This window comes from Alligator mississippiensis, chromosome 10 (assembly GCF_030867095.1).
Source record: "Alligator mississippiensis isolate rAllMis1 chromosome 10, rAllMis1, whole genome shotgun sequence".
Classification (NCBI taxonomy): domain Eukaryota; kingdom Metazoa; phylum Chordata; order Crocodylia; family Alligatoridae; genus Alligator; species Alligator mississippiensis.
Genome location: NC_081833.1, coordinates 6,964,123 through 6,976,129, shown reverse-complemented (window position 1 = coordinate 6,976,129; position 12,007 = coordinate 6,964,123). Strand labels below are relative to the sequence as shown.

General features: G+C 45.6%; 1 protein-coding gene across 1 annotated transcript in view; it reads right to left on the bottom strand.

Moving 5' to 3' along the window:
* The window catches only part of AACS (acetoacetyl-CoA synthetase), a 69,796-nt gene that overhangs the window by 43,365 nt on the left and 14,424 nt on the right, over positions 1-12,007 (bottom strand). The window contains exons 3-4 of the mRNA XM_006261865.4: positions 11,054-11,174; positions 6,451-6,564 (exon numbers count right to left, since the gene is read on the bottom strand). Coding sequence (XP_006261927.2) covers positions 6,451-6,564; positions 11,054-11,174 — 235 coding nt within the window. The remainder of the gene's footprint in view (positions 1-6,450; positions 6,565-11,053; positions 11,175-12,007) is intronic.

Genomic DNA, 12,007 nt, shown 5'->3' with positions numbered 1-12,007 from the left:
TGGCAAGAAGGCTGAGGGTAGGGACAGATGCACATCCAAAGGGCTCCAAATCCTGGAGCATGTCACATTCAGCATTGTGCAGACATGTACCTGCTCCCCCTCAACTCCCTCCCCATCCACAGCATGTCAACATGGCTGTGAAGGCAAGCAACAGCAGGAGAGCACGAATCCCCACAAGTTTTGGCCTCCAGAGTTTCCCCAAGGAACTCCCCATGGAGGAAGTGGTGAGAGTGAAGCACTGTGGGATGCTGAAGGACTGCCGGAGTGAGCAGATGTTTGAGGAAGCATTGCAAAGCTGTTCCTCTCTCTTCAAGGGTCATTTCTGACTGCTTATTGGGCCCCGCATATCTGTACCCTCACCGTTTCGAGGGCTTCAAAGGTGCTTGCAACAGCATGTCTTCTCATGGCTTAAGCATCAGGCAACTCTAACCGAGTAAACCTATATTTCTTCCTATTTAAAAAGTGGACCCTTGGGAGAGGGGAACTCTGTCGCTTGTTGTTACTGAAAGATTTAAAGAACCCTCTCCCCCAGCCAAACTTTCCACTTGCTGTTGCTGTGTATCGGAGAGGTTGGTAGATTCTGGAGGACACCTGGCCTGCAAAATCACAAGTGAGGGAGATACCCCAAATAGCAGCCTTCCACACCCAAAACACAGGATCTTCTTCCCTCCCCAAGTGGCTTGCCTGGGAAGATGTGGGATGGCCGTATTTCTCAGAGATGAAAGACTGTCTACCCCAACAACAGGATTCCAGTAAAATATGGGACCTTTTCAGCCTCCGCAAGAGAAGGTTGAGAGACGACCTTGTGGAGGCCTATAAGTTCACTATGGGGGCACAGAAGGGAATTGGTGAGGCTTTACTCACCCTGGCGCCCCTGGGGGTTACAAGAAATAATGGCCGTAAGCTAGCAGAGAGCAGATTTAGACTAGACATTAGGAAGAACTTCTTCACAGTTCGAGTGGCCAAGGTCTGGAACGGGCTCCCAAGGGAGGTGGTGCTCTCCCCTACCCTGGGGGTCTTCAAGAGGAGGTTAGATAGGCATCTAGCTGGGGTCATCTAAACCCAGCACTCTTTCCTGCCTATGCAGGGCGTCGGACTTGATGATCTATTGAGGTCCCTTCCGACCCTAACATCTATGAATCTATGAATGAGCAAGTGCACAGTAACTGATAGTTTCATAGTTGTTAGGGGCTGAAAGGGACCTTACAGATCAGCAAATCCAGCCCCCTGCACTTGGGCAGGAAAGACTGCGGAGATCAGGTGACCCCAGCAAGATGGACCACCTCTATAGGGAGCCTGTTCCAAACCCTCAGCACTCGACCTGTAAAGAAGTTTTTCCTTATATCTAGCCTGAAGCAATGTTCAATCAGTTTGTGCCCATTAGCTCGTGTCCTCCCCTGGGGGGCCTTAGTGAATAGATGCTCCCCCAAATCCTAATGCATGCCCCGATACACTTACAGGCTGCCACCAAGTCCCCTCTTGGTAGCTAGGCCTCTAATCATGCGCATGGCCCTCCTTTGGACTCTCTTAAGCTTCTCCACATCCTTCCTGAAGTGCAGCGCCCAGAACTGAACGCAGTACGCCAGCTGCGGTCTCACCAAGGCCGAATAGAGCGGGAGGATGACATCCTTAGCCTTGCTCAAGATGCCTCGGTAGATGCATGCCAGGGTTTGATTAGCTCTGCCAGCTACGGCATCACATTGGTGGCTCATGTTCATTGTGTTGTCAATCATGACACCCAGGTCTCGTTCAGCTGTGGTGCTGGCAAGCAGAGCACTGCCAAGCCTGTAAGTGTGTTGTGGATTATTTCTCCCCAGATGGAGCACTTTACATTTCTCTGTATTAAATGACATCAGGTTGAGGTCCACCCAGTGCTGACATGGTTAGGATCCTCACGAAGCGTGAATGTATGTGCTTCCACTGAAATGGGGAACAAATAAGGACTCACAAGTATATTCTTTAGCTAGGAGGAAATGGAGAAGGTTTGCACTGACTCATGGGGTCTCAGGCAGCCAGCATTTTGCAAATGCCAATAATGTATTAAACAAGTGAGGGGTCAAGACTGAATTTCTACACTATAAAAACTTAAAGCCCAGCCAAGCTTCCCTGGCAACAGTTTTCCACCTACATTACATTCTGCAGTGCACTGGTTTTCTTAACATCTCTCTTCTTCAGATAAAGCTTTATTAGTGTTTTCATAAGGTTTAACAGGAACATGCACCTGTAGTGCCTACAATTTAACATTCAAAATGTAGCCTGTACAACTGAAAAATGTCGTCTTTTCATTTGTTTTGCATACACACTTATAAATTGATAGGAAGTCTGTAAAGTAATTGGAAATGCTATTACAAAGGCACTGTATTTTTTAGGAAGAGAAAAGTACAGAATATGTGAAGGATGAATCCTTTCTGGTAAATCAAACACACACTAATAGCTCATATAAATGCATCAAGTACAATGCTTGGAAATGAAATTTTCTGGCCTTTTCACAGAACCACAAGCATCTCACCCTATAATTTAAGTACTACCTGGTTGGTTTTTACAGTAAAGTCACAATTACCCTGGCAAGCAATACCAACTGCCAACTTCCAAGCCCGCCTCTGAAGCCAGGAACAGGTTTTTTTCATGTTAAGCCAGCATGTCTAGGACCTTGAGGCTTGCAGTTACTTGTTCCTCTACACATAGGAATTAAAGAGTAACATTAGGATTAGTTAGGATGGAGCGTCAGGAGGACTCTGGACACCGCCACGGCGGTGGCGAAAGTGCCAGCAGCAGCACCCGCTGCTGAGTACCCCCTGAGGCCATCCCAAGTACCCCCAGTTGAAAACCCCCGATGTAAGCAATAAATATATCCACCAACTTGTTCCTCTGAGCACAGCTTAATTAATTTTTATAAGTTATTGGTACTAAATATTGATCCCACTGTTGATACCAAGACCCAATATTTCCCTAGCAGACCCTCAGGACCCTGCCTCTTAGGAGCTGGTCTTGGTAAAGCATTTAATAAAAACCTAACTCTGCACCTGCCAGAAGTAATGAGTTTTCTCATGAATTTTAAAAGAAGCTGAATCAGTCCCTCAAGTGGAAAGGAAGGAGAAACGTTATTTCATACATACTTTCAGGGCTTAGTAATCCTACCTCAGCACCTCTCTCCACCCAGAAGGCATTAATGTTTCTTTATTTAAAGTATTAATGAAGTTTTTCCAAGTTAAAACCAAGAAAGAGACGGTCTCTGACTTAGGGCTGGCAAAGCAAGGGCAAGAAAGATTCACAAGTCACCCAGGCTGCAGTTCACCTAAGGAAAATTCTCTCATCACAGAAGTTAAGAGAAGTGGCAAGTTGGGCCCAAATTACCTTTCAACTACAACACAGACCTCGGTGAAGTCTCAATGCGGGAGGAATCTTGCAAGTGTCGCTCTGAGACCCGTGTCCCATCCCTGCCCCTGCAAAAAACCCTGCACACACAAGTACCATGACAAGCACAGGATTTTCTGCCCCTACTCCCGTTCCCCACACCCCGAGTCTAGAGTCCCTCTCATATAGACCAGTCTGGCAAAACCTCAGGCAGACAATATGCTTTTATCCAGATGAACGTGTTCACTTCAGACCAGAAAAGGTCTGGATTTAGCAATTTTAATCTGTCTATTCGCAGACTAATGAGCAATTATTTCTTCCCATGGTTTAAATGCAATCAATTTGAATTCACTGCTCTGAATTTGTTAATTCACTGGTCAGTTAATGAACTCCAAGGAATGGGCTTTGTCTGAGCTATTAAGAGGTGGTAGTGTGGATAGAGAAGTTACCCACTCCCAAGAAGGCAACAGAGCTGAAGCAAAGACCAGCCCTGGACAATTCTCAAGCTTGGGGGCTGGAACTACGTAGTAACCCCTGCGTATCCCTACTGAAAAGCTTCGCAGCCAATAATGATGAGCTCAGGGGCCTCCACTGGTTTCTCTTCTGGAACCACTGACTCTCCAATCAGTAAGTGTCAAGGGAAGTATCAAGAGACTAGCAAACAGCCTTACTTGGTAGCAAATACATGAGCTATGACCCCCTTTTAGTGCTCAGCCTGCAGCACACCCCACAGCCAGCCATGGGAAAGCCTCAAGAGGTGGGTTAATAGTTGTGCAAGCTGCAGGTAAAGCTCCAGAGAACACCCCTTGGGGGATGTTGCAACACCTCTTTCCAAAGATCTCCATTACAATTAATCCCTTCCCTTTATACAGCACTGAGCAACAGCTGCTGCATTTCAGATTACTAACTCTAGACCTTCCCCTGTGCATATAAAGGTTAAATTTCATTGCAGGATTATCAGTACTCAAAATCAGTGCAAATTTGCTTAGTGCATGCTCTAATTAAGAGCAGTGTTTACAGACAGCATTACAGAAGCGGGCTGGGCTGTTACAGGACTTGTGCTGCTTTCAAAATGCTCTGGTTTCCACTTACTTGTACTGACTCGACTCTATTTGCCAAGGCAGCTAATCAGTGCAGGCAGGGCAGCAGTCTGAACTTAATGCATGCGTGACCTACATTAAACCAGATGACAGGCCATGCACCAAATGAGCAGCAAGGCACGGACACTACAGATCTAAGTGCTAGAATCTCAACATCCTTCTTGCATTATGCTTTCCATCCCTTGCTCTCACTCAAGGCCTGTTTCACATGTAAACTAGGCGCCATCTTCCTGAGCCAGTTGTCAGCAACAAGCCTGGCAGTGGCAGGGCAAAAACCGAGCCAAAGCCTCACCGACTTTGATGGCTATTTCACCAAAGAATGGATTTGGTACTGCCTTATTATATAAGTGCTCTTTTCCTTTCACTGAGCAGAGGCCAATTTAAATTAGCTGAAAGTCCTGCTGCTTGAGCTGTACAGGTGCTGACAGATATGGGGGAAAAAAAACCCCAAAAACCCACCCCACATTTTACTGGAAGCAGCCGCGTATTACTTCAACCCAGCTCTACCACATCTGTATAGATCAGGCACTTCACCAGGGCTTTTCAGCACTTTTCTCTAATAGCTGATTGAATCAGCTATTAGGAAAAAGTGCCAAAAAGCCCCACTAATGCATCTGATCTAAACAGGCATTGGAAAAGCCAACTCCAACTAATGCGATGCTTCTTCTAGGCATCTGCTGGGCTTAGCACAAAAGCACACAGAGTTTAAAGTAAAGTGCCATTCCCCTCCCCATGTCTGCAAACAGCCTTTAGAGCGTAAGTCCTTTGGGGCACACATTTTTCAATCAACAAGTAGGGAAGCACAATGGAAGTCCATTCCCATGCAGAGAAAAAGGTAATAGAAGAGCTGGGAAGCTCTCTTGGCTAAACAGGGAAATCACGGTCCTCTTAAGAAAGAGGCTTACAAACAATGGAAGCTCGGGGCACGCCCCAAAGAGGACTATACAATGACAGGCTGCATTTGCAGGGAACAGATAAGAAAGGCTAAAGCGGGGACCAAACGGAAATCAAGGACAACAAGAAGTCCTTCATTAGGTACATAGGGAACAGGAGGAAAACAAATAGGAGTGCGGGGCCATTGCTCAACTCAGGAGAACTGGTTACTGGCACCCAGGAAACAGCTGAACTCCTGAACGACTACTTCGCCTCGGTCTTTCACCAGACCAAGGGGAAAACATTGCCAGGGTGAGCACAGTAGGAATAATCACCTTCCTACTATTGCCATAGAATTGTCGTATGACCAATTTAAGAAGTAAGACACATACAAGTGAGTAAAACCGGATGATCTTCATCCGAGAGTGCTGAAGGAGTTGGGTGAAGTCACTGCTGAACCCTGGCAAAACGCTTCCACAACTCGGGGTGCTCTGGAGAAGTCCCTGAGGATTGGAAGAGGGCCAATGCTGTGCCCATCCACAAGAAGGGCAGGAGGGAGGACTCGGGTAGCTATAGGCCACTCAAATGAGCTTCAGTCAAGTGAAATGTCAGAGGCATTGCAAATTAGCAACAGATGCACTAACAGAGCCATTTGGGAGTAGCTTGCATGACATGTGCCTATACTTTGCTGGACTTCAGATGTTGCAATTCAGGAGCCAAGAAAAGATTTCAGAAACTCCAGGTAAGAGTACAGAGGTCAGTGACAGAACTGAGTTATTCAAATTTATCCAGAAACATTCTGGATAACTAAGTGGAGCAGAGTTAGCTCAGTGTTGACAGGTGCACCTTGGTCACTTGCTACTTCCCCAGAGGGCTTAACAACGGATCTCAGTGAAGTTATAAAGCACTTTCTTCAGCCCTTGGAGACGGAAAGCTTCGAGCCAACTCAGCTTCCCTCCCTCCAGAAATACACTTCATACCAATATAAACACACCCGCAAAAGGGTCTGGTCTTCAGAGTGGTTCCATGAAATGGGGTCTCCCAATTTTTGTGTCTCTACAGCCCCAAATGTGCTCATTTCAAGGGAGTATCCCCTCCCATCCTTCAACAAAAGCTTACTCACCAACAACTCTGTCTCCAGTCTTCACTCCCATCTTCCTCATGGCTGCAGCATACAAAGCAACATCTTGTCTTAGTTCTTCAAAAGTAACTTTCAAGATTTCTTCTTTCCCTTCCTCTGAAGAAACAAGATTTACAAACAACAACCAATGAGAAATGGCACATGGCTATCAAGGAGGTAGCCTACTGCAAAGTTGCAGCCCTGGAAGAAAGAGAAAAGAGGAAGTATTGCAATGGAAAAATACATTCTGACAAATTAGATTCCTGGCCCTTCAAAAGCAAAGCAAAAAACCCCAACCAAATAAACAAGCACAAACAGAACCAAAAACCACCCACTATCCTGTGCAAAAGCTTGTCTTTTTTAATTAAAAAAAAAATACAGTATTAAATCATGGGGATTCCCTCAGCTGGCATTGAGGAGTGTTAAGTCGTTAAGGGTGGCTGTACATGAGCCAGGAGACTGCTCCAACACAACGTAATTACAGCACGTCGGAGCAGACTCGATTAACTGAGTCTGCTGGAGTGTGGCTATTACAGCACTCCAGCCAGCCTCCGCGTCTCATGTATCAGCATCCCCGCAGTTCAAAATGATGGCGGGGGAACTTTAATTAAACATCGCTCAATGAGCACATGGAGCCACTCTTCAAAATGGTACAGGGACGCTGATACACGAGATGCTCCGGGCGCTTTAATAAGAGCGGCTCTTGGAGCCGTTTTAATTAAAGCACTCCCCGCTCTCCCCCACTTTTACATTTAGCACATGTAAAAATGTCCTAAATGTAAATGCATCTGTAAAGAGACAAGATAGAGCCAAAAAAAAAAAAAAATCACTTGTAAGTGCTAGGAGGTGCCGATTTATGCTTTTATTATCCTAGGAAACAACTTCTAATTAGATCTATGGGGAAATCAAGCGTTTAAGGCAGGTTATTATTTAGGGCAGATCACTGGTGACTGGACACACTTGTAAGCCTGTTAATGAAGTCTCAGTGAAGACTAAAAATGTTATGACTTGTGGTATTCTAGGGCTGCAGAAGAGCACAGAAATTTCCTCTTCGCCCATCTCCAAAACAAATACTAAGCTAGGCCAGCTTCATCCTGGAGGAGAACTACAGGGCGATTTGAGGGGTTTTTTTATGCGGTGTCACAAGTTACATAAGCCTTTTATAAATCATTGGCTAAATAAAATAGAAGAAATATAAGAAATGTGGAGATGCAAACTCTGTATTGTTTAAGCTCCTTCTCCCTCACAGTTGGTGTCCCCAGAATGGATGCACCTGCTCCATCTCCAAGGATAAGGATCTCTAACACCACTATATGTAACCCACGGAGGCAGCAGCTAATATACACAGCTTGCCAGGGACTCAACACCACTGTCCCAGCAGAGAAAGGGTGTTGCACCCTGCCAGGTTAGGACCAGGACAAGTTTTGTTCTTCATCTTCAGGAGCCTTGCCCTCATATAAGTTTGGGGCCATATGGAGAAGGCAGACTCTCAAACATTGAGAGTCAACAGTGTGAAATTAAACAAAAGCAAAAATGCCATTTTAAGTTTGCAAACTCTCCAGGGTAGGGGCAGTCCTTATCGCTCTGTTTTTAGAGCATGCTCTAGCATAGGACCATCCAACTGGTGGCCCATGGGCTGCATGCGGCCCCCAGGCTCCCACTGCCCCTACTGCAGCAGCAGCCAGGGTCTTGGGGCTACTCTTTCCTCCCCTGGCTTCTGCTGCATGCCCCTGCCCCACAACATGGGGCAGCGAGGAACTGCACAGCACGGCCTGCAGTCAGGGGAGCCAGCAGCCCGGAGCATTCACATGGCAAGGTGCCACAGAGAAGCCCGCCGGCAGATGCAGGTGAGGCAGGGCAGTATGCAGGGAAGCACCCACCTGTGAACCCATGCAATGCATCAGGAGAGAGCACCCACCCGCACACATGTAGGGCATGCAATCTGGGGGGCCTGTGGCCGTAGTCCCCATTTATGCTGTTCCCATGATGTACGGCCCCCAGCCACCATGAAGTTGGAGAGCCCTGCTCTAGCATTGCAGCGCTACAGATCAGAAGCTGTGGGAAGAGGTGTAACGTGTGGCAAAGTGAAAGGGCTAAACTACGTTCCCTGCCACCGCTCCCAGGCACCCACAACTCTCCCCGGCCTGGAGCCCTACACAGCCTCACCGAGCTCTGTTCTGACCTAGCAGAGAGAAGTTTAAAAAAAAAATACATTGCAGCAAAGAGCTGGGAAAAAAGTTGCTGCAACTCTATACTGGCAGCAAAAATACTGAGGCATAATGTGCTCATGCACCTGCCAAGCTGAAAATACCAGTAGTGATTGTTCCAAATGTATAACTAGGCATTACAAATATGTTTCCTGGCTATTATAGTTATTATATATAGTAATCCTTCTATTACTAGGACTGAAAATATTTTAAAACTCCATCTTTTTTTCTGGTCAGGCCATACAATTTGTTGCATTCCTCTTGGGACACTTTAAGAAGGAAAAAAGAAGAAAATAAAAAAGGCAGGGTACCCCAGAGCCATCAATCCTGCTGTCTAAAGCCCCCCGCTTCTTGTGAGGTATGGCTTGAAGCCACCCACAATTTAAGGGGAGTAGGAAAAAAACAAAGATAATTAAAGTTAGTTTTACATTTGTTTAGGGTTAGTTTTTGTGGTTCGCATTTAACTGGCAACCGTTGCAGAGGGCTAGTTTAAAAGCAATTCTGCATCTCTTTTTTTCCTTTTAAATAGCAATACACAAAAAAGCATCCAATGACCCTAGATATTTCAAGTAATGAGGCAGTCCTTCAAGACTGAAGCTAGATTTTCATTACGTACCTCTGTGAGACTTTACCAGTCACTTCTTCGAGCAACTGAATTAGGTTCGATTTTGCCGCGCATTCTTGACTGGATGCGGATCATGAATATGATCAAAGGGATACGTTTAAAAAAAAAAAAAAGAAACAAGATCTGGGGTACATCTAACCTCCACTGTAACAAACAGCTATTCAGCGATGTATGCAATGAAGAGTTATTTAGACAGGTCTGAAAAAGGTGATCTCAGAGATGGGTGTACAAGCTCAAAAACCGGGGTGGTAGTAAAAAAGGTACAAGAAAACTCCCAATACTCCAATATATCTCACTTCTCTAAATAGGAGTCCTCAGGCCCAGTGCAAACAAGCTTTCAGCATTCAGTTCATACGATGACTATGACTTTTCGTGAACACAGGGGATTTGGTGTAAAGCAGTCTGCAAGCATCTGTAGAGTTTGAATCAAGCCCCTGCTATAGGAAGAAGGCAAAAAAGGATAATGCAGAAAATCCTACCGCCTTTATTCTCCTGGACTTAATTTCCCAGTACAATAGGATAGAGGTAGACTTTGATGTTCATGCGCACAAGCAATGCTTTTGCCTTCCTGCAGAGCCCAAAAAGAGGTATTCAGGCACCCACAATAAATCACCCGCTATTACAGAAACAGACTAGGGGGATGGAGAATGAGGAGGTATCAGGAAACCATTATGTAAAGCATTTATTCTAAAAAGTCCAATCATGCTGGACAACCAACTGTTCACTAAAAGGACTGATAACTAATGTGGACTAAACAGTGCAAGTGCTAGAAGGTGCTCAACAAAACTACAGCCCAACCCCACTGGGAGTAGGCTTTAAGCCTAATAAAAGGGCCAACTTGTGAACTTCCATCACAGTTTTTGATAAAGACTGAAGATGCTAAAGCAGTAACTGCAGACAGAGAGTGTGCGGGGTTGGTTTTTTTAAAGGAAGTGTGCATTACCACCAGTCACGGGTGTACGCCACAAGTATTGTTATTACAAAGTAGTACTGAATTTGTTAATGAGCTTACACTGGAGGTTAAATTTGAACCTATGATAAATGGCAGTGTCAAAATGAATAGGGGGGATAGAAAGTTAAACAAAGGGGGAATGCTCTCGAGACGTGTACAATCAAGCAAGCATTAGAATAACAGCCCCGGAAAGAGGCTCCCAACAAGATGCCATTGGGAAAGAACAGAATGGTAGAAAGGTAATCGCCCGTCTACCTGACCTGCTTCTGATCTTCCCCCCAACCCAAGGATCCTGCAAGTAACAGCTACGCTGTCCATTTTGTATCGCTTGCCTCTCCTTTAGACCCAAGCTGCTTTGCTTAGATTCAGTTTCAAGCTCAAATAAAACTATATTATATCCACTCTCTTACACAGAGATCCTCAGTCCAATAGTACATACCAAAGCCACCAAGAGGCAAACTCTATCGAGTGGCCTTATGTTAAATAAATCTGAGCAATATGAAAATAATTAAAATGACAAAAAGCAGTACTAGGTTCTCAGCACAGCAAAGCTTAAGGCCCCGCAGGGCTTGCTGCAGCCAACAGCCTGCTACCACAGGTCACATCTTCCCCATCCTCCAAAGTAGAGGGCACGAGTCAAACCTTCCAAAGCAGCCTGCCTTCCTCATCTTTTCTTTGTGGAAAGGCATGTTTGACCAGTCACATTTGATGTGTCCCGGTGCCTTCTGATCAACGGGGCTGTGTTGTGCTACTGGGTACAGCTTGTTTAAATTTTAAGTGAAAAACAGGGATCTACTATCGAGAGTCACAGCTCATACTTACTTGCTGCATAGAGAGCGATTTTGTCATTTTCCTTGTGCTTCAGGAGGTTTTCCGCATAGTTCAGCCGACTACCCTTAAACCACTCTGGGACGTCCGCAATTCCCTTAGAGAGGTCCACCACCTGCAGGAATGATGCCAGACACCCTTAGAAAACAGCACCAGCACTTCCTCTTCAAAGTGCACCACAGACATCAGCTGGTTAATTCATACCCAGTGGCAGGTAAGCACCATTATTCCCAGTCCACAGAAGGGCAAAGCCCAGATCCTACAGTGGTGAAAGACAAGTGGCATGCCAATTGCCAGTACTAGGGGCAAGATCAAACTCTACAAACTCCATGGCAGGAAGTCTTGCATCTACCCTAACTACCTACCTCCAAGATGCTCAGAAGTGAACAAAACTTCCTTGTGTATTTGAATACCTTATTGAAAAGCACAGTTAAATCTTTCTAGAAAGTGTTTGGTTTGGAGGGGTCCCCCTCTACCTTCTAATTTTCTAGTTAAGAAGAAGTACCTCAAGACAGACAGATAACTGCTTACACTGTCTGGCCTAATTCCCCCCTTCCCCTTCGGTAAAGATCTACCACAAATCTCATCAAAATAATGACAGCATTTTCCATTCCCAGGCACATCCCAGCCTGGTGCCTTGCTGATGCCCCAGCCCCCAGCAGGCTGAGTTAGATTGCCGAGGCAGAAAAAGGTTGAGATGATCTGATGCCTTCCTCTAGCAGCAGCACTTATTTAGAACAAGTTCTAAGGGACACAATGTATCTGCAGGGTGCAGACTGCTTCCCCGAGGTAGGTAAGAAGAGAGGGATACTGTATTGGAAAAATAGAGCTCAATATAGAGCTCATTTAAACAAGTGTGCATATTTTTCCAAGCTATACAAGTGTAACATTAAACAGATTTAGGGCTCATTTTAAAAAAAAAAGTGGCAGCAGGTTGTCCAGCTGTGA